The sequence below is a fragment of the Theropithecus gelada genome, chromosome 19 (assembly GCF_003255815.1).
Source record: "Theropithecus gelada isolate Dixy chromosome 19, Tgel_1.0, whole genome shotgun sequence".
NCBI classification, from domain to species: domain Eukaryota; kingdom Metazoa; phylum Chordata; class Mammalia; order Primates; family Cercopithecidae; genus Theropithecus; species Theropithecus gelada.
Genome location: NC_037687.1, coordinates 1,596,961 through 1,619,042, shown reverse-complemented (window position 1 = coordinate 1,619,042; position 22,082 = coordinate 1,596,961). Strand labels below are relative to the sequence as shown.

Below are 22,082 nucleotides of genomic sequence, written 5' to 3'. Positions count from 1 at the left end.
GGGTGCTGGCGGGCCCCGCGTTGCGTGTTGCATGTGTCCCCGGTTCGCGCCGCCGCCCCCGGCTGGGGGGGGGGAGGGGGTCCGGCTTCCCGGGCCGTCCCCCCCCCGCCCCCGGGGAAAAAGGCGTTTCAGGGCTCCCCCCTTCGGCGCCGCGCAAAGTGGCTTCGAACATCCTCCAAGTCTCTCAAAGTCCTTGGGACGCCCCAGAAGTCTTCCAGCTCCCCTAGAATGCCCGTTTCAGCTCGCCACCCACCCCCAACTAAGTCTGTCTTAAAATCGGTTTCAACTACCCCACGAAAAAGTGCGGTTTCGTAGTCCTCAAAAAAAGTCAGTTTCACACGCCCTCCAAAAAAGAAAAAAACTGAGCGGGGGAGGGGCTGCGCTGGGGCGCCCGCTTCACACCCGGCCTCCAGTTGGCAGACAAAGAGGGGATTTCTCTGCTGCTTAAGTTGGGTCTCCCTCGACCTCGGAGGCCCCTCCCCACCCCCAGCCTCGGAGGTATCTCCCGGGCTGCCCCCGTCCCCACCTGGGGACCCCTGGGGAAAGTCGAGACTGGAGGGGCCTGGAGTGCATTTCTTTGGGACGGAGATTTTTTTCTGTACCTTTTTCTGGGGGTGGAATGGGTCCTGGCAGGTGGATCCCCCATCCGCCATTCTAGAATGGCGGGGGCACCCTGGTCTTGGGACCCTGTCCCGGCTCAGGGAGGGCGGGCGAGGGATGTTGTCAAAGTTTTTCTTAAAAATAATTCCCGGATACATCGTGACAGTAAAGCAACCTAGGGTTGTTTTTTTTCTTTTTTGAACACTGTTAGGGTTTTTTAGGGGGAGGGAGATTGAGGGTGGAGGGAAGCTTTACTGGTCCCTGCATAGAGTGTGCCCCCCCACTTTAAGTTGTGAAGCTTGTAAAAGAGTTTCGTGGTTTTCTGACTTGTGGATTTCCTTTATGTCGAATTTGGGGGCGACCTTGTCTTCAACGGGCTGTGACGTCTGGGTGGGGGGATCACCAAATTTCCCTCGGAGTGGGGTAGGGCCGGGCTGTTCCTCCTCTTCCCAGGGGAGTAGGGGGGCCTCAGAGGAAACCCGGGGGTGGTTGGAAATGAGAGACGTGGGGAAAGGAGAGGTTCTGGCTGCCATGCGTGCAGTTTAAACTTGGCAACTTGATGCCCTGGTGGTCTCTGGGGGAGTTAGGGAGTTTATATTTGCACACCCTCCCCCCATTTTTCAGACTCCCGGTGGCCTCTGGGGAGGGCTCTACAGGGACCCAGACTCCGGAATTCCATTTTCCCTGCCCCTGCTCCCAGGGCTCCGCTGGAACTCAGACCCCAGGGCAGTTGAGGGTTTTTTAGGCGGCTTCCCCACTCTGTGTTTTGGCCACTCACACCTCTTTTCTCCTCCCTGTTTCTCCCTGTCCATCTGTCTCCACGTCCACCATGCAGGGTTTCCAGGCCTGAGGTGCCCGCCCTGGCCCCAGGAGAATGAACCAGCCGCAGAGGATGGCGCCTGTGGGCACAGACAAGGAGCTCAGTGACCTCCTGGACTTCAGCATGGTGAGCCAGGACCCCCGCCCAGCCCCCGACACCCCTTTGCCCCACAGTTCACGGGAAGGTTTTCAGGGGAGAGTATTTGCTGAATACGTCAGCGATGGAGCCTCAGCTGTTTGGATGAGAGGCTCCGGTGGGGCTGGGGGTGTGCGTTGCTCTGGCAGGAGGCTGACACCGCACGGCAGTGGGTGCGCCATGGGGATCTCACCCGGACGCAGCATGCTACAGTCCACTGCTGTACAAATGGGGAAACTGAGGCCTCAGGGGCGTGGTCCTGGGCCCCCAGCTTGGCTGGGTAAGCCAGCTCCGGCCTTGATCTTCTGATCTGTAAAATGGACCTGATCAGGGTCGCTTCCTCCATTGAAGATACAAAAATTAAAAGTTAAGTAAAAGGCCACTGTGCTCCAGCCTGGATGACAGTGAGACCCTGGAAACCTTGTTTCAATAATTGGGAGGGGGCACAGTTGTTCCCCCCTGTCATTCCAGCACTTTGGGAGGCTGAGGCGGGAGGATCGCTTGAGGCCAGGATTTCCAAGTCCAGCCCAGGCAACATAGACCCCGTTTCTCAAAAAAAAAAAAAACAAAAAGCAAAAACAAAACTCAAAAAATTAGCTAATAGAGGTGGTATATGCCTGTGGTCCCAGCTACGCGGGAGGCTGAGGCAAGGAGGATCACTTGAGCCTTGGAGGTGGAGGCTGCAGTGAGCTGTGATCGCGCCACTGCTCTTCCTCGTGGGCGATAAAGACCCCTCCTCAAGGAAAAAAAGGAGGGGGTGCCTGTTACTGAGCAGAAAAGCCTGCATGAACAGGGTGGGCACCACCTTCCCCACACAGGACTGCCCTGGTGGGCAGAGGACACGGGCATGAAACCGACTGTGTGTTGAATTAGTCACACGTGGGTGCTGAAGTTAAGATGCCAGGAGCCGGGCTTGTGCCAGGAGGAGGCCGGGTTAGGATTGAGTGGGAATTCGTGGGCCACTCAGCAGACAGCAGCGCCACCATTGTGCCTGTCACGGTTATCACCTCGGAGCAGGCAGGCCCGATGGGGAGGGCGGGGCAGCTCCCTCAGAGTCTCAGGTTATTGGGTCTGACCCTGAAAGGCCCATTTTCCAGCTGGGTAGATGGAGGCTCAGAGGGTGCTGGTCCTCAGAAGTCCCAGGGCCCAGGCAGGTGCAGTGAGGCTGGAATGCCGGAGCGCCCTGGGGTACCGGTGCTGTGAAGGCCTGGGGCCTCGGTTTACCTGCCGTCGCAGTGGGGCCGTGTGTTGCGGATTCCTGGAGAAGCCCAGGGACCTTGGTTTGTTTCTTCCAGCCTGTCTGCAGATGTCCTTAAATCCTGCTCCCGCTACCCCATGCCCAGTAGCAGCGTTTGGGGTTGAAACAGGTTGGAGGAGGGCACTTTCAGTCTGAATTTAACCCTCCCCCATGTGAGGCGCAGGCCCCTGAGGTCTGTCAAAAACAAAAGTCCCCAAACTGAAACAACACCGGCCACCCTGTGGAAAAAAACAGCCCAAGGGCCGGAGGGCCCAAGGCTGCGGAAGGACCATGCTGGTATTTTTAAGCCGCGTTTTATTTTTGCCTCCCTGGCTGAGTAACCCGAGGTGCAGTTGGGTTGTTTTTTGTTAAACTGACAAGTCACAGACCGCTGGGCTGGAACAGAACGGCGGTGTTTTGGGGGGAGGGGGCACAGGTTCAGCCCCAAGACCTGGCTCCTCACCTCCAGCCACTTAGCACATCTCCCCGTCCCAGGTTGGAGCCAGCAGCCCTGTTCCCAGATGAGGAAACAGGCTGGGAGCAGTGAGGTGCCCGTCCTCTCTGGGCGTCCCCGCTCTGGCTTTACCCAGAACTGGAGTTTCACCTGCCTGGCCAGGACAGGGAGGCAGAGGCGGCCCCCATGACTGCCCGCAGCCCTGCTCTGTTCCTGCATACCTGCCCTCTGCCCCCGTCCCAGAAACTGAGTCCTAAGGGGAAGCACTTCCCTGGACCAGATTCACGTAAAACGAGAGAACAGGGGACTCAGTTCTCTGGTTCTTGAGGGAGAACGCTAACCCAGGCTGTTCCCAGCGCGCCTTGGTCCTGCCCCAACCCAGGCTAGCTTTGTCGGGAAAGAAGGACCTGCCGGCGCTGGCCTGGGCTGACATGCTCTACCTGGGTCCCAGGCAGTCCCTGGGCCTGAGTCGAGGGCTTCAGGGATGAAGGGGGAGCGAGTTCCTGGGACCAAGGCTGTTGGAAGCCAGCTCCCCAGACCCTGCCGCGTGCAAGACTCCCATGGGAGCTTGGGTTTTACCACGTCCCACGCAGCCAGAGCCCTGAGTCCATTTCTCAGAAGAGGAAACTGAGGCTCCAAGGGGTGCAGGGGCTGTTCTGGGCTGCTCACGAGGTCAGTGGAGCCCAGAGGACACGGCCCGGTACCCTGTGGCCCATGTGCCACATTGGTGCAGCGCTGGTGTCGTAGGGGACGAAGCAGGTGAAAACGCAGTTGGCTGCTGCTCCTTCCATGGGCTCGCCCAGGCCTGCCCGTCCCCCACAGCAGGCCTCTGTTTCCCAAATGGGAGGGTGGCCCTTGGAAACCAGGGTCCTGGGGAGGCTGGGCACACCCGAGCCTGCGGGAGGGGGTGCGGTCGTGGGCGAACACTGCCCGCAGCCCGGGCACCACTTCTACCCGCAAGGCCGTTCTTCCTCTCCAGGGCCAGGTGAGAACGTGGCCTCCGTTTCCTCTTCTGTAGGACCAGGGAGTGGGGGACAGAACCCCGCTTCCTGGGTCCCCTTTGGACTGGAGGATTGCGGCCACAGACGCTGTGCCTTCGCCTCCTGGCTGGCCGCCTGGGGAAGGTGTTGGGGATCTTGGCCGCTCCTCAAAAACCGCCTGGCCCTGATTCCAGCCACTTTGATCACTTGAACCCCAGTGGGAGCTTTAAAACGCAGCCCCTTGGGGCAGGGCGGAGGCGTGTGTTTTTTTCTGTGGCAAAAGGGTTTGTTGCTGTTGGCTTTTCCGGTTAATGCTGCTGAGCCAGTTAATCTTTAGGGACTTAGTGCCCTGGGTACGGGTGAGCCGGGCAGGAGGGGGGTGGCAGTCCCACACCCCTGGCACCCAGGAGCTGGATCAGCGGTGGGGCGCAGCCTCTCCCCAGCCCCTCCAGCTTCCTGCCGGGCTCCGGGCTCCATTCCGTGTCTTCCTCCACCTGCTGCCTGTCTGAGCCTCGGCTTCCCCTTTGGTCGAGCAAACCCATACCCAGCCCTGGTAGGGGGACAGTGGGCGCCACCCCCTGCTCCAGGGCCTGCCATGCAGGGCCAGTGCGTACACCTGAAACGTGGAGTCAGCCAGGGCCCAGGCATCAGGGACCTCTCCACATGTCCCCTTGTTGAGTGTAAACCTGTCACTTTTTAGAGCTGAAAGGTAAAGACAACATTGTATCACCGTCAAGAGCTGATAAGTTGCATCCTTTGCCTAAATAGGATACCGCTCCCCCCAGAGCAAACGCAGGGGGAACAGCAGGTTTTCAGTGGCAGGGACTCTGTGCCTGGCGGTGCAGCGGGGTCATCGTTGTCCGGAGTTTTCTCATTCTGGGCGTGGGTGTCCAGGGTGCACTGTCACTTGAGGGCACAGCAGGATGGGCCGGACCTAGATGGAGTCCAGTCTCAGGTCCCTGGACGTCCCCAGCTCTGCTCCCTGCCTGGGTTGGACCCCAGGACTGTAGGGTTTGATTTGCTGCCCACCCCACTCACCTCTCCCCTCCCCTCCCTGCAGATGTTCCCGCTGCCTGTCACCAACGGGAAGGGCCGGCCCGCCTCCCTGGCCGGGGCGCAGTTCGGAGGTTCAGGTAGGATCCCGCCTTCCTGCCGGTGCTCGTGGAGTGAGGAGATCGAGGGTCTGTTGAAGATAGTGCATGGGGTGAGGGGAGGCTGGGGGCAGCAGAGGAGGGAAGGGGCCACAGAGGCCAGGTCAGGCAGCGAGCCTGAGGACCCCTGAAATCAGCTGCCCTTGCCTGTGTGACCTGCCTCGGGAGCCCGAGCCCCTCGTCCCCTTGTCCGTCCGGCGCCTGGAGCCTGGGTCTGGGGGGTGGGTGGGGCTTTCTCTTAGAACCAGGGTTGGAGCTGGGCCTGTGTGTGGGTGGGGATCTTGAGCCTCCGTGTCTCCAGTCAATCCACAAGGGGAAAACTGAGGCTCTGGAGGGGCGTGATGCGGGATCCCGGCTCTCACTGGATCCCACCCACCTTGTGAGCCTCGACCACTTTCATTTAAGCATGTATTAGGCGCTGGCTGTATGCAGGCTCCAGCACCAGGGTGACCGGCCATTGTGGTTTGCCTAGGACAGAAGGGCAGTTCCTGGGACCTGGGGCTTTGAGTGCTGAAACCAGAAACATGCCAGGCTGACCTGGATGAGCGGGTCGCCCTCGCTGATGACATGGCAGTGGGGGGGACAGATAGGGGAGATGTAGGGTCTGGGGGCGGCCTGCACATCACAATCTGGAGCGTGGGTGGGGCCCCCCAGGAAGGTCTCCGCAAAGTGGGTGTCCTGAGGGTGAGAGGAAGGGGCTGTGGGAGGATGAAGGGAAGAGTTTGCCAGGCAGAGGGAACAGCCCATATGGACACCCTGTGGTGGGACCGGCCGGTGGGGTGGGGTAGGAGGCGCTGTGTTCATTACAGGTGCGGCAGGGAGCCCTGGATGGTTGTGAATGGATAGAGGGTCTAGTCTGATGTGCATTTGGGTGGCCCAGCCTGGCTGTCGACAGGATTTGGTGGGGGAGACTGGGGGTGGGTGCCCCCGATGCTGCTTCAGAGCCACGGGTCTCTTTGTGGACATCAGCATCTTTCTGGGGAGTGGGGGCCTCGGGATTGGGGCCTCTGAAGCTGTGTCCTTCCTGCCTCTGGGATCAGGGGAGAAAGTGCTATCTCGCAGTTGTCTCCAGAATCCCCCGGGGGTGGACCCTGGCTGGAGTCTTGGGGTTTTTTGAGTGGTGGGCAAGGGGGGTCTGTACTTAGGCACCTGTACCTCTGCATGGAGAGACATCGCTTTGCTGCCCCCGCTGCCTCACACTGGCCTTCCCCTCTGCCTGAGGAAGTGGCCGCAGGGCTGGCCGGAATATGCTCCTGAGGCATGGAAATCCCCAAACACCACCCTGCCAGCCCCCCGGAAACAGCCCCAGGAACCGGACATGCTGACGCTTCCTTGTGTGAGACAGAGGGTCAGGCCTTGGGGGCTTCCTGGAGGAGGAGGCGCAGCTACCAGGGCCATACACCCTCATTCTCCTGGGCCTCTGCCTGGGCTTACAGCAGGGCCTGGTGGGGAGGGTGGGGTGGGATGCGTCTTCCCTCATCCCCTGTCCTCTCTCACCCCCTCAGCCCTGGCGCAGACCCCTAGCTGTGAAACTGGTGCCGGGGTAGCCAGAGCTGCGGTGTGTGGACCGCCTGGTCCTGAGAATGCTCCCTCTGGGATTGCCTCTGCCTGGACGCCCAGCCCGGTCCCAACAGGAACGCTGTGAATGTTTACAGATCGATTTTCTGTGGTTCCCACAGAGTCTCGTGCCATGCCCTGGCCCTGCCCAATATTGCAGGTTGGGAGTGTCTCGCCTTGTGCCCCCACACATCAGGGAGGCTGCGGAGGGCCCAGTGAGGCCCAGTATGTTGCATTTCTTGCCTTCGAGGGACGTGATGTGGCTGCTGCAGCGCAGGACCCCCCAGCTCCTGGACACAGCGGGGTGACCCCTCCCAGTTCAGTCCGTGTATTAACGCCTGCCTGAGCCTGGGGTGGTGCAAGATGCAGAGCCCCAAGGCCTGAGTTGGTGGCACCCTCATCACTGCCTCCACTCCCCCAGGCCCCTGCAGGCTGTGGCGCTGGCCCCAGGTGCGGCCCTTCCGAAGCTCCCGCAAGATGGGCACCTGTTCTGTTCCCTCGTCAGGTTCAGCCAGTCCGTGGGTGCGAGCGGCGGAGGGATCCCGGCAGGGCCGGGAGCTGCAGTAACTCATTTCCCCTCTCCCGGCTTTTCCTCTCTTAAGGACCTGGGAAGAGAGGAGTTTGGGGCTCATTAGCAGGATGGAGCCCCGGAGCTGTGGGATCCCTTCCCAAACCTTGGCTTCTTGCTGGAACAGTGGGTGCAGCTTCCTTCCAGGCGGGGCCCAGTTGGCTTCAGGGACCCCGCCCTTCGCCAGGAGTCCCCAGCGCTGATGGGGTCCCCCCGCCGCGTTCTCCACCTTGGCCCCTTCCTCATGCGTCCTATTCTAGCACCCTTTTTAAGTCACTTTGCTTTTCTTTTTTTTTTGTTGAGACGGAGTCTCGCTCTGTCGCCCGGGCTGGAGTGCAGTGGCCGGATCTCAGCTCACTGCAAGCTCCGCCTCCCGGGTTTACACCATTCTCCTGCCTCAGCCTCCCGAGTAGCTGGGACTACAGGCGCCGCCACCTCGCCCGGCTAGTTTTTTTATTTTTTAGTAGAGACGGGGTTTCACCGTGTTAGCCAGTATGGTCTCGATCTGCTGACCTCGTGATCCGCCCGTCTCGGCCTCCCAAAGTGCTGGGATTACAGGCTTGAGCCACTGCGCCCGGCCTCACTTTGCTTTTCTTAAATTCATATGAAAGGAATCTTTAGATTTGAGAAGCAGAAACCCAGGTGAAAGGTGTCCCTGAAAATTAATTAGACATAAGCTTTACCCTGTGAAGGTCTACCTGTTCTTCGATATTTATTAATACGTAAAAATTGGTGTCGAGAGAGGAATTAGGTACTGGGCGAGGTGGCTTACGCTTTTAATCCCAGCACTTTGGGAGGCCAAGGCAGGAGGATCACTTGAGGCCAGGAGGTCAAGGCTGCAGCGAGCTGTGATTGAGCCACTCCACTCCTGCGTAGGTGATTGCGAGACCCCAATTCAAACAAACAGAAAAGGGCCGGACACAGTGGTTCTGCCTATAATCCCAGCACTTTGGGGGACCAAGGCAGAAGGATCGCTTGAGCTCAGGAGTTCGAGACCAGCCTGGGTAATACAGCAAAACCCCATCTCTACTAAAAATACAAAACTTAGCTGGGCATGGTGGCGCGTACTTGTGGTCCTACCTACTTGGGAGGCTGAGGCAGGAGGATTGCTGGAGCCTGGGAGGTGGAGGTGGCAGTGAGCTGAGGTCACGCCACTGGTCTGCAGCCTGGGAGACAGAGCCAGACCCTGTCTCAAAACAAAAATAAAGCAAAAAAGGCATTAGAGATGAATCAATAGGAAACCAAAATTTTCTGGTTGTCTGGATTGGAAGACATTTAAAACGGGAATAATTTTTGTACGCCTTCTCCCGCCCACCGCCTCCCATTTTTGGAAACTGTCAGGCACAGGTCCCTGAGTGACAGCTCATCTTCTGCCAAAAAAGACAGGATCTGAGGCCATGAGAGACACCAGGAAATTGCTTATTGACAGACGAAAGGAAAGTTCTTTCCTAGTTTTCATTTCCTGGTCGCTTTCTCTGTCCGTGTGATCGTAAGTTTGACACACGCTCAGAGTGAAAATCCACAGAACGGCACCTGCGGATTCTGATTGAGAGAAAACCCTGGAGGAACCCGGCGCACGAGTTACTTCCTCTGGGCGCGTGTCTGGGAGTGGGACTGCTAGGTCCGTGGATGTGTTTTCACATTGAAAACGTCCCTTGTGAGGTCGGGTGCGGTGGCTCATGCCTGTAATCCCAGCACTTCTGGAGGCTGAGGGGAGAGGCGAGAGGATTACCTGGGGCCAGGAGTGTGAGACCAGCCTGGCCAACGTGGTGACAGCGTGGCGTCTCTCACTTAATAGGTGACAAAGATCATGTCCTTTCGCCTGCCACTCATTTGATGAATAGAGGGTGGTGGTCTTTTTGGAAGAGGGTTGACCCTGTGAATGGCTTTTTGGTGAATTTTCTGTTACTCTCTTGAGCCCTCGTCCTTGAAGTTGATCCGTTTTTTATTCTGAAGTCATTCGGGATTCACGGGAAGGGGCAGAGTGTTCACCTCTCACCCAGCTACCCGCAGTCCAACCACCTGCAGTCCGGCCACCCCCAGCCCAGCCACCCCCAACCCAGCCACCCCGGGGGTACTGTCCCACCCGCCCATGGTGCCGCATCAGACCTAGGAAGCCGACGTGGGTGCCATCCACAGATCCTCGTCAGATTCCACTGGCTTTACACGCACGTGTGTGTGTGTAGTTCTGTGCAGTTTTGAGACATGCACCTTCCTTAAGCCCGGGAATCAGCAATCTGTTCTTCATCTCTACAATTTTTTTTTTTTTTTTTTAAGACCGGGTCTCACTCTTAAAAAAAGTGAGTGCACTGAAGTGCAGTGGTGCAGTCATAACACACTGTAGCCTTGAACTTCTGGGCTCAAGTGATTCTCCCACCTCAGCCTTGTGAGCAGCTGGGACCACCTAGCTAATTCAAAAATGTATTTATTTTGTAGAGGGCTGGGTCAGCAGTTCACACTAGTAATCTCAACACTTTGGGAGGTCGAGATGGGAGGATCACCGGAGCCCAGGAGTTCAAGACCAGCCTGGGCAACAGGGAGAAACCCTTTCTCTGTTTAAAAAAAAAAAAAATTTTCAACTGGGTGTGGTGACTCACACCTATCATCCCAGCATTTCGGGAGGCCAGGGTGGGTGGATCACATGAGACCAGGAGTTCAGGACCAGCTAGTCAACATGGCGAAACCCCCGTCTCTACTAAAAATAACAAAAATTAGCTGGGTGTGGTGGTGCACGCCTGTAATCCTAGCTATTCAGGTGGCTAAGGCATGGAAAGCACTTGAACCTGGGAGGCGGAGGTTGCAGTGAGCTGAGATTGCGCCACTGCACTCTGGCCTGGGGGACAGAGGGAGAGCCTGCCTGGAGAAGAAAAAAAAAATTGTATAGATGGGGTCTTGCTGTGTTCCCCAGGCTGATCTTGAATTCATGAGCTCAAGTGAACCTCCCACCTCAGCCTCCCGGAGTGCTGCGATTACATGTGTGAGCCACTGTGCCCGGCCCAATTTTTCACTTTTTGAGTATTTTGTGTAAATGGAATCCTGTAGTTTGCAATCTTCTGAGATTAGCTTTGATTCTGTTAGGTTAGCATAATTTCCTGGAGATCCATCCAAGCTGTTGGCTGTATCATTTTTTTTTTCTTCTTATTGATGCCTCATTAACTTTTTTTTTTTTTTTTGCGACAAAGTTTTGCTTTTTTTGCCCAGGCTGGAGTGCAGTGGCGCAATTTCGGCTCACTGCAGCCTCCACCTCCCCAGTTCAAGTGATTCTCCTGCCTCAACCTCCCGAGTAGCTGGGATTGTAGGTGCCTGCCACCACGCCCAGCTAATTTTTTGTAGTTTTAGTAGAGACGGGGTTTGACCGCATATGTTGGCCAGGCTGGTCTCGAACTCCTGATCTCTGGTGATCCACCCACCTTGGCCTCCCAAAGTGCTGGGATTACAGGCGTGAGCCACCACGCCTTAACTTTAACTTTTTAACAACATCAGTGGTACAATTTACATCACCTTTTTTTTTTTCTTTTTGAGATGGAGTCTCACTCTGTCACCCGGGCTGGAGTGCAGTGGTGCAATCTTGGCTCATTGCAGCCTCCGCCTCCCGGGTTCAAATGATTCTCCTGCCTCAGCCTCCCGAGTAGCTGGATTACAGGTGCCGCCACGACACCCGGCTAATTTTTGTATTTTTAGTACGGACAGGGTTTCACTATGTTGGCCAGGCTGGTCTCGAACTCCTCACCTCAAGTGATCTGCCCACCTCGGCCTCCCTAAGTGCAGGGATTACAAGCATGAGCCACCGCTTACATCACTGTTTCTTTTTTTTTTTTTGAGACGGAGTCTCGCCCTGTCGCCCAGGCTGGAGTCCAGTGGCCGGATCTCAGCTCACTGCAAGCTCCGCCTCCCGGGTTTGCGCCATTCTCCTGCCTCAGCCTCCTGAGTAGCTGGGACTACAGGCGTCCACCACCTTGCCCGGCTAGTTTTTTGTATTTTTTAGTAGAGACGGGGTTTCACTGTGTTAGCCAAGATGGTCTCGATCTCCTGACCTCATGATCCGCCCGTCTCGGCCTCCCAAAGTGCTGGGATTACAGGCTTGAGCCACCGCGCCCGGCCCCTACATCACTGTTTCTTGAGCACTGTGGATTGGACACGAAGCTTGGCTTATTCCCTGGGAATTCACAGTTCTAACAGGTTAGCAAAATAGGTGCAATTATTACCCCGTTTTACTGGTAAAGAAGCTGAAACTTTCCGAACTAACTGCCTTGTGCCGCCTCCCTGTAACGCCCTGTGCCTAACCCTTTATGGTTCTTACTGAATCGCACACACTATACGAGAAGGGTGTTAATGTTTTGTTTATGTTGCAGCCTTTTTTCTTTTTTTTTTTATTTTTTTCTTGAGACGGAATCTCACTCTGTTGCCCAGACTGGAGTGCAATGGCGCGATCTCAGCTCACTGCAAGCTCCGCCTCCCAGGTTCACGCCATTCTCCTGCCTCAGCCTCCCGAGTAGCTGGGACTACAGGCGCCCACCACCATGACCGGCTAATTTTTTTTGTATTTTTAGTAGAGATGGGGTTTCACCATGTTAACAAGGATGGTCTCGATCTCCTGACCTCGTTATCTACCCGCCTTGGCCTCCCAAAGTGCTGGGATTACAGGCGTGAGCCCAGCCTGTTGCAGCTTTTTTTCTAACTCTTCGTTTATAAATGTTGTGATGGAGTTTTTTTTTTTTTTTTTTTTTTTTTTTGAGATGGAGTCTGGCTCTGTCGCCCGGGCTGGAGTGCAGTGGCCGGATCTCAGCTCACTGTAAGCTCCGCCTCCCGGGTTTACGCCATTCTCCTGTCTCAGCCTCCCGAGTAGCTGGGATTACAGGCGCCCGCCACCTTGCCTGGCTAGCTTTTTGTATTTTTTAGAAGAGACGGGGTTTCACCGTTTTAGCCAGGATGGTCTCGATCTCCTGACCTTGTGATCCGCCCGTCTCGGCCTCCCAAAGTGCTGGAATTTCAGGCTTGAGCCACCGCGCCCGGCCTGATGGAGATTTTTAGTTTGTTTTGGTGGCTTACAGGTGTAATTTTCATCTTGCCAAGTCTTTTTTTTTTTTTTTAAGACAGTTTCACTATCACCAGGCTGGAGTGCAATGGCACTATCTCGGCTCACTGCATTCTCTGCCTCCCAGGTTCAAGCGATTCTCCTGCCTCAGCCTTCCAAGTAGCTGGGACTACAGGCACGTGCCACCATGCCTAACTAATTTTTGTATTTTTAGTAGAGACGGGGTTTCACCATGTTGGCCAGGATGATCTTGATCTCTTGACCTCGTGATCCACCCGCCTCGGCCTCCCAAAGTGCTGGGATGACAGGTGTGAGCCACCGCGCTTGGCCTCTTTTCTTTTTTTTTTTTGTCCCTGAGAGACAGGGTCTCACCATATTGCCCAGGCTAGTCTTGAATCCCCGCTCTTGCTTCAGCCTCCTGAGTAGCTGGAACTATAGGTGTGAGCCACTGCACCCAGCTAATTTATTTCACTTTATTAATCATTTCATTTTCTTATTTTTTTTGAGACAGAGTTTGGCTTATATTGCCCAGGCTAGAGTGCAGTGGCACGATCTCGGCTCACCACAATCTCCACCTCTTGGGTTCAAGTGATTCTCTTGCTTCAGCCTTCCAAGTAGCTGGATTACAGGCACCTGCCACCACGCCCGGCTAATTTTGTATTTTTAGTAGAGACAGGGTTTCTCCACGTTGGTCACGGTGGTCTCGAACTCCCGACCTTAGGTGACCCAACCTCAGGTGATCCACCTGTCTCAGCCTTCTAAAGTACTTACAGGTGTGACCACCGGCCCCTGGGCATATTTTTTAGCAGATACGGGGTCTCCCTCTGTTGCCCAGGCTGGCCTCAAACTCTGGGGCTCAAGCGCTCCTTTTACCTCCGGCTCCCACAGTGCTGGGACTGCAGGCGGGAGCCGTCATGCTGAACCTCCGATGGATGGTTTTCTGCCCTGGGTGCCCTTCCTGAAGCTCTTTTTAGTTCTGGGTGGAAAGACTCGATCCCTTCGCATTGGCCTGTTCCCACCATCTCAGGGTGAGGAGTAGGCAGCAGAGGGAGTTAGGGGGAGAAAAGCATACCTGTGCAGCCCCTGGCAGAGGAAGGGAGTGAGAACAGGTGAGAAGCAGGGGACCGGAGCAGTGAAGGGGTCAGGGTGGAGCTGAGGCTGGGTGAACGTCGGCTCCCCCGTGAGGCTGCTCAGGACACACACCTTGGCCCGAGACCGAGCACCGCTATGGAGAAAAGGAAGGCTGGATGGGCCTGCGAGAGAGCGTCCCTGACGATTCCTGGGGAGAAGCACTTGTCTGCTTTGCTTTAAAAGCCACGCCCTGTAAATAAGGACCACACCCTTGTTATAAAAATTGGGTATACCTATTTGGTATAAAGAAAACTTCTAATATGAAAGAAAGGAAGGCCGGGCACAGTGGTTCACGCCTGTAATCCCAGCACTTTGGGAGGCTGAGGTGGGCGGATCACGAGGTCAAGAGATGGAGACCATCCTGGCCAACATGATGAAACCCCATCTCTACTAAAAATACAAAAATTAGCCGGGTTTGGTGGTGGGTGCATGTAGTCCTAGCTACTTGGGAAGCTGAGGCAGGAGAATCACTTGAACAGGGGAGGTGGAGGTTGCAGTGAGCGGAGATTGTGCCACTGCATTCCAGTCTGGCGACGGTGAGACTCCATCTCAAAAAAAAAAAAAAGAAGTATAAGCCATATCCTTTGAGAACAATGTAGTAAAACCAGAAATAAAAGACCAGAAAGCAAAAAATAAACAGCCTCCCTGCTGGGAAGTATCCAGATTCCTTTTTTATCCAGTTCTTGGGTTAAAGAGGAAATTAGAACGGTTTTGACAATAGACAGAAGTTGGCAGAAAACTCATAGAAATTGTGAGGTGTGGCCAAAGCCGTGCTTGGGGGAAGAATCATAGTCTTCTGCATTCTCATTATTAGCGCAAGTAGAGCAAAAACAGAAACAGATTAAGCTTTTTTTTGTTTGAGACAGAGTCTCGCTCTGTTCCCCAGGCTGGACTGCAGTGGCGCGATCTCAGCTCATTGCAAGCTCCGCCTCCCGGGTTCACGCCATTCTCCTGCCTCAGCCTCCCGAGTAGCTGGGACTACAGGCGCCCGCCACTGCGCCTGGCTAATTTTTTGTATTTTTAGTAGAGACGGGGTTTCACTGTGTAAGCCAGGATGGTTTCCATCTCCTGACCTCATGATCCGCCTGCCTTGGCCTCCCAAAGTGCTGGGATTACAGGTGCGAGCCGCTGTGCCCGGCCCAGATTAAGCATTTAAGTCAAGAAGTTATCCAGCAACAGAACAAACTCAGTGAAACCTTTTCTTAGTGATTTTGATTTGAAGTGCTTCGTAGCATTTCCTACATTGCTACTCCTTTTTTGTTGTTTTTTTTTTCTTTTGAGATAGGGTTTTGCTATATTGCCCAGGCGGGAGGACCCTGGTGCGACCATACCTCACTGCAGCCTCCACCTCCTGGGCTCAAGCCATCCTCCCACCTCAGCCTCCTGCGTAGCTGAGACCACAGGCGCACACCACCATGCCTGGCTAAGTTTTGCATTTTTTGTAGAGACAGAGGTCTTGCCATGTTGCCCAGGTTGGTCTTGAACTCTTGGGCTCAAGGAATCCTTCCGCTTCAGCCTCTCAAAGTGCCGGGATCACAGGCATGAGCTGCTGCAGCAGCCAACTACTCAGTTTTAGTTGCAGTCCTGCCTCCATCGTTCTTTTTCAGGTGTTTTTCCGCCATATTTTCCGTTTTTCCGCCATATTTTCTGCCATGCTGATTCCTTTTTTTTTTCTTTTCTTTTGAGATGGGGTCTTACTCTCTTGCCCAGGCTGGAGTGCAGTGGCACGATCTCAGTTCACTGCAGCCTCCACCTCCTGGGTTCAAGTGATTCTCCAGCCTCCAGGCTTAGCCTCCTGAGTAGCTGGGACTGCATGTGCCCGCCACCACGCCCAGCTGATTTTTGTATTTTTAGTAGAGACGGGGTTTCATGGCCAGGCTGGTCTTGAGCTCCTGACCTCAAGCGATCCGCCCACCTCGGCCTCCCAAAGTGCTGGGATTACAGGCGCGGGCCACCGCGCCCAGCCTGCAGTCCTTAGTTTTTAAAACAAAGCTTCAAAATCGCAGTGTAAGACACTTGGTGGTGTCACTGGTTTTGGTTATTTGTTCACACGCTTCCAGAGAGGGTTACACATAGATATTTTGGGATTTTCTGTGCAACAGTATAGTGGTCTTTTCCTCGTTAGTTTGGGGTTTGGGGGACTTTTTTTTTTTTTTTTTTTTGGAAACAGGGTCTCACTCTGTCACCCACGCTGGAGTGCAGTGGTGCAGTCATGGCTCCCTGCAGCCTGGACCTCCCGGGCTTCTGAGTAGCTGCGACTGTGGGTGTGTGCCACCACACCCGGATAATTTTTGTACTTTTTGTAGAGATGGAGTCTCACCATGTTGCCCAGGCTGGTGTCGAACTCCAGAGCTCAAGCGATCCTCTTGCCTTGGCCTCCTGAAGTATGGGGTTGCAGGCATGAGCCACTGCATCCGACCATCCTCGCTTTCTGTCCTTGTTCCCTCCTGACATCCCTTAGTTATATGTATTTTGTACTTGGTTTAGTCTTCTAGCTGAGCCGTCACCCTTTTCATCCTCAGACCCGCAGCCTCCCCCTCGTCCCAGTGCGGGGCTCTGTGTGCCTTTTTACATTGTCTGGTGTTTCTGGAGACATATGGTGGGGACGATGGCGGGGACCCCACTCCAGGCGGGCAGGTTGGCTCAGCTCTCCTTGGCAAGCCTGATACTGCCTGTGGATTCGAGGTAGACCTTCCTGTCTGCCTGTGTTTGTCATGTTCAGGGTGTGTCCTCCCGGTCCCATTTGAAGATCCACGGTGAGCGATCAGTAGCACCCGTGCACGTGTGTCTCAGAAGGGCCCCTGGCTTCCCACTGACACTTTCTTCAGCCGGGCGGTGTCTCTCACCTGTAATCCCAGCACTTTGGGAGGCCGAGGTGGGCGGATCACCTGAGGTCCGGAGTTGGAAACCAGCCTGGCCAACGTGGCAAAACCCTGTCTGTCCTGAAAATACAAAAATTAGATCGGGTGCAGTGGCTCACGCCTGTCATCCCAGCACTTTGGGAGGCTGCGGCAGGCGGATCACAAGGTCAGGAGTTGGAGACCAGCCTGGCCAATATAGTGAAACCGCGTTTCTACTAAAAATACAAAAAATGAGCTGGGCGTGGTGATGGATACCTGTAACCCCAGCTACTAGCAAGGCTGAGGCAGGAGAATCGCTTGAACCGGGAGGCAGAGGTTGCAGTGAGCTGAGATCATACTATTGCACTCCAGTTGGGGCGACAGTGCGAGACTCCATCTCAAAAAAAACTCAAAAACAAAAACATGAGCTGGGCATGGTGGCTCGCACTTGTAATCCCAGTTGCTCAGGAGGCTGAGGCAGGAGAATCACTTAAACCCGGGGGTGGAGATTGCAGTGAGCCGAGATGGCGCCGTTCAGAAACAACATATGTATTTATTTTAAATCATCCATTTCAGCCACATCTTAAGCTGTGCTACCATTTGGTTCTTTTTTTTTTTTTTTGAGACAGTCTCACTCTGTTGCCCAGGCTGGAGTGCAGTGGCGCGATCTCGGCTCACTGCAAGCTCCGCCTCCCGGGTTCACGCCATTCTGCAGCCTCAGCCTCCCCGGTAGCTGGGACTACAGGTGCCCGCCACTGCACCCAGCTAATTTTTTGTATTTTTAGTAGAGATGGGATTTCACCGTGTTCGCCAAGATGGTCTCGATCTCCTGACCTTGTGATCCGCCCTCCTTGGCTCCCAAAGTGCTGGGATTACGGGCGTGAGCTACCGCGCCCGGCCTCATTTGGCTGTTTGAAAATGTTTGGGGGTGCCTGTCTTTCCACCTGCGCCAAAGGGCTGGGATTCCAGGCGTGAGCCGCCGCACCCCGCCCCGTTTGGCTCTTGGATAAGGTTTGGAGGCGCCTGTCTTTCCGCCTGCGCTGGGAGGCCGAGGGCGCCACGGTCCTCAGTGCGCCGACTTTTCGGTGGTTTCTTTGTCCTTGACTCCGCTGCCCTGTGCATTTTCTCTCATTGATTTTTCTTCTGGAGGATCTGCTTCATTGGCGAATCAATATTGATCAATTGACTGCTTTTCTCTTTATCGGCATTTCTTCTCTTTCTAAAGTTTTTGGTGACTTTCAGATCACAGGTCCCCTTTGCTGACTTCTGCCGTCTTCCGTTCCATCACTGGGGTGTTGAGGATTCCGCCCCATGAACCCCATCCCGGTGGTTTCCATAATGCATGTTTTTCTCATATTACTGACATTTGGTTTTGTTTTTTGTGTTTTTCTAATTTCCTCTTCAGGTCAGGTTGCTTCAGAGGTTTCTGAGTTCCAAGTTGGAGGTCCCTTCTTGATTTCTAGGTCTCCAATGCCAAAAATCAGCTTTGGCTTAAATGGTAGCTGCTGTTTGGAGGACGCAGAGCTCCTCTGCCGAGGCTGAAACATGGATTATTTTTGTCCTTCGTGAGTACTTGAGGGACAGTTGGATGTGGAGCTGCAAGGCCTTTGAACCATATTTAGATTTTTAATCTGTTTAATGTCAGGCTGAGAGCAGCGCCGTCCCCCTCTGTTCTGTTTGTCGGTTTCTCTGTTGACGTATTTGGATGCCAGGTTTGTGGGCCCCTGTGGGCTGAGACAGTGGGATTTCGTTGTGCGTTGAGCCATCGTCAACAAAAAAAGAACCCTCCCTCGGTTGGGCATGGTCTCTCACGTCTGTAATCCCGGCACTTTGGGAGCCCAAGGCAGGTGGATCACCTGAGGTCAGAAGTTCAAGACCACCCTGGCCCACATGGTGAAACTCCATCTCTACTAAAATATAAAAAATTAGCCGGGCGTGGTGGCAGGTGCCTGTAATCCCAGCTGCTTGGGAGGCTGAGGCAGGAGAATCACTTGAACCCGGGAGGCTGAGGTTGCGGTGAGCCAAGATGATGCCACTGCACTCCAGCCTGGGCGACACAGCGAGACTCTGTCTCCGAAAAAGAAACCTCCCTTGAATTGAAACTGATACGAATGTTGCGACCCTTCCTTTTTGTTGGCATTGCTTGGCAGCTCTTTGTGCACCTGGTTGTAGCTCCTGTGTCGCTTGTTTCAGGACTGTCTTTCGTAGGCATCGTGTTTTTAGATTAAAGACATGAAGCACCTGTCCGTCTTCATTCTCAGCCTTTGCCTCCATCATCTGATTTAATATTTTTGCATCTGTGTGCTTCTGACTCCGGATTGCTTCTCCTGGTGTGTGTTTTCTGAAGCTCTGTGCAGCTTTGCGGCTCTGCCAGTGGCGCTTTTCCTAGTTTTGAATAACACGTTTAAGGCCACGATCGAATAGTGGCTAGTATTCTGCGTTGTGAATAACACATTAAAACACCGTTTCTCGTGCTCTCAACTTCCAAAGTGAAATCACATCTGCCCCCTTCTGTTGGAAAGTGAAAATTGAGCCTGTGTGTTTCTCTTCCCTGCTGGTATTTGCTCTCAGTAAATTGCTACTTTTAAAAAACATTGTCAGCCGGGCGCGGTGGCTCAAGCCTGTAATCCCAGCACTTTGGGAGGCCGAGACGGGCGGATCACGAGGCCAGGAGATCGAGACCATCCTGGCTAACACGGTGAAACCCCGTCTCTATTAAGAAATACAAAAAACTAGCCGGGCGAGGTGGCGGGCGCCTGTAGTCCCAGCTACTCGGGAGGCTGAGGCAGGAGAATGGCGTGAACCCAGGAGGCGGAGCTTGCAGTGAGCTGAGATCCGGCCACAGCACTCCAGCCTGGGCGACAGAGGGAGACTCCGTCTCAAAAAAAAAAACAAAAAAAAAAAAAATTAGCCGGGCGAGGTGGCGGCGCCTGTAGTCCCAGCTACTTGGGAGGCTGAGGCAGGAGAATGGCGTGAACCCGGGAGGCGGAGCTTGCAGTGAGCTGAGATCCGGCCACTGCACTCCAGTCTGGGCGACAGAGCGAGTCTCCGAGTCTCCGTCTCAAACAAAAAAAATTGTATCTGTTCATAATTGTGTATTTGCATCTTACTAGGAAACACTTATATCATTAAATAGTGACTGTTACTTACTCTGAGGACCTGAGCAAATGGCAGCTATCTTTTGCCTCAGTGTCCTCATCTGTAGAATGGGGATAATGTAGCCATTGCAAGGATTCAGTGAAATGAGAAAACTCACAAAGTGCCCGCAGAGGGCTTTCCTTGTGTGCCTGTCTTGTTACAGGTTCTAGGAGTCTCTGATTCGTGGTTAAACGTGCTCACCATCTACTTCATTCTCTAGAACCCCCAGGCTCTGCCATTTCTTTGAGGATCCGTGCGGCTTACAGGTTTAGGACAGTCTTCTGGCCTTTTAGGGTAAATCATTGAACTTCTTGAACTTCATCCTTTATATTCTATGTTGGGTTCCCTCTTGTGTCTCTGTTTTTCTTTTCTTTTTTTTTTTCTTGAGACAGAGTCTTGCTCTGTTGCCCAGGCTGGAGTGCAGTGGCGCGATCTCGGCTTGCTGCAGGTTCCGCCTCCTGGGTTCACGCCATTCTCCTGCCTCAGCCTCCCGAGTAGCTGGGACTACAGGCCCCCCCCAACCTTGGCCGTCTAGTTTTTGTATTTTTAGTAGAGATGGGGGTTTCACCCTATTGGCCAGGATGGTCTTGATCTCTTGACCTCATGATCTGCCCGCCTCGGCCTCCTAAAGTGCTGGGATTACAGGCGTGAGCCACCGCGCCTGGCCCCGGGTTGGTTTCTGAGCTTGTTTTGAGGGGCAGGTTCTCTGATCCCCACACTCGGGTACCGTACGCTGGTGGTTCCCATAGACATGGAAGCAGGAGCGAGATGGGGGTCTCAGTTATCTCTGTGGTCTCTGAAATTCAAAGCGGGTACGTTTCTTTAGTTGTTACTTATATCTGTGCTCGACGCCCACTCTCGGGTCCAGCTCTGCCCTCGTGGGAAACCCCAGGGCCTTGGGGGAGTGGGGTTGTGAGGCGTCCCCGGTTCTGGTGGAGGAGGTTGCGAGGTGTACCCGGTTCTAGAGGAGGAGGTTGTCCCCGGTTCCGGTGGAGGAGGTTACGAGGCGCCCCTGGTTCTGGTGGAGGAGGTTGTCCCCGGTTCTATGGGAGGAGGTTGTCCCCAGTTCCGGCGGAGGAGGTTGTCCCCGGTTCCGGCGGGAGAGGTTACGAGGCGCCCCGGGTTCCGGTGGAGGAGGTTGTCCCCGGTTCTATGGGAGGAGGTTGTGAGGCGTCCCCGGTTCTGGCGGAGGAGGTTGCCTGTGTTGCCCACACAGCCTCACGGTCCCTTTGCCCGAGGGCACATCCTGCCGCTTTAGGGGCTCTGGGGACCCCCACTCTTAGGGTGGTGTGTGGTCTCCACTCACTTTCTGTTCAGCCTCAGGTTTGTCTGCTCATGGGAGGGCCATGGGGCCCTGCTTTGCTGCCCCCCACCGCCAGACACTGGGGCAGACAGAAGAGGGGCTTCGCGGGATGTCCTCAGCCCCCCAGCAAGGAAGGGCTCTGTGCTGCCCCAGAAACGTTTTCTCCCCGACTCTGGATCCTGAGAATGCTGGGAGTGTGCGCCACAGCCGGTGGCCCCTGACCAAGAAGACAAGTCAGGAAGATAAACCCAGGGCAGCCGCAGCGCACCAGCCAGGCCTAGGGGATCCTGGTGTTTCACCTTCTCTGGTAGCTTGGACTTAGATAAAATGGAGACTGGGCCTGCTGGCGCACACCTGTGATCCCAGGGCTTTGGAAAATACAAGGTGGGAGGAGCGCTTGAGTCCAGGAGTATGAGACCAGCCTGGGCAATGTAGTGAGACTCCATCTCTACCAAAGATTTTTTTTTTTTTTTTTGAGACGAAGTCTGGCTCTGTCGCCCGGGCTGGAGTGCAGTGGCCGGATCTCAGCTCACTGCAAGCTCCGCCTCCCAGGTTTACGCCATTCTCCTGCCTCAGCCTCCCGAGTAGCTGGGACTACAGGCGCCCGCCACCTCGCCCGGCTAGTTTTTTGTATTTTTTAGTAGAGACGGGGTTTCACCGTGTTCGCCAGGATGGTCTCGATCTCCTGACCTCGTGATCCGCCCGTCTCGGCCTCCCAAAGTGCTGGGATTACAGGCTTGAGCCACCGCGCCCGGCCAAAGATTTTTTTTTTAATTGGCCAGGCATTGTGGCTCATGCCTGTAATCTCAGCACTTTGGGAGTCTGAGGTGGACGGATCACCTGAGGTCTGGGGTTCAAGACCAGCCTGGCCAGCGTGTGAATTACCTGGGCATGGTGGCAGGCTCCTATAGTCCCAGCTATGTGGGAGTCTGAGGCTGGAAAATCACTTGAACCCAGGAGGCAGAGGTTGCAGTGAGCCGAGATCGTGCCACTGCACTCCAGCCTGGGCAACAGCAAGACCCTGTCTCAAGAAAAATAAAACAATTTTTTTTTTTTTGAGGTGGAGTTTCGCTCTGTTGCCCAGGCTGGAGTGCAGTGGCGCCATCAGGGCTCACTGCAAGCTCCGCCTCCTG

The 22,082-nt window shown here is 54.9% G+C and overlaps 1 protein-coding gene across 2 annotated transcripts in view; it reads left to right on the top strand.

The window, feature by feature from the left end:
* The first annotated feature begins 420 nt into the window (after positions 1–420).
* TCF3 (transcription factor 3) overlaps positions 421–22,082 on the top strand; it is a 47,633-nt gene continuing 25,971 nt past the window's right edge. The window contains exons 1-3 of one of the 2 annotated variants that reach the window (XM_025367370.1): positions 421–710; positions 1,436–1,546; positions 5,287–5,359. In XM_025367370.1, the coding sequence (XP_025223155.1) occupies positions 1,475–1,546; positions 5,287–5,359 (145 nt within the window). In that variant the 5' untranslated portion in view covers positions 421–710; positions 1,436–1,474. Of the gene's footprint in view, positions 711–1,435; positions 1,547–5,286; positions 5,360–22,082 lie in introns of those variants that run through there. The other variant, XM_025367372.1, reaches the window with a different exon arrangement.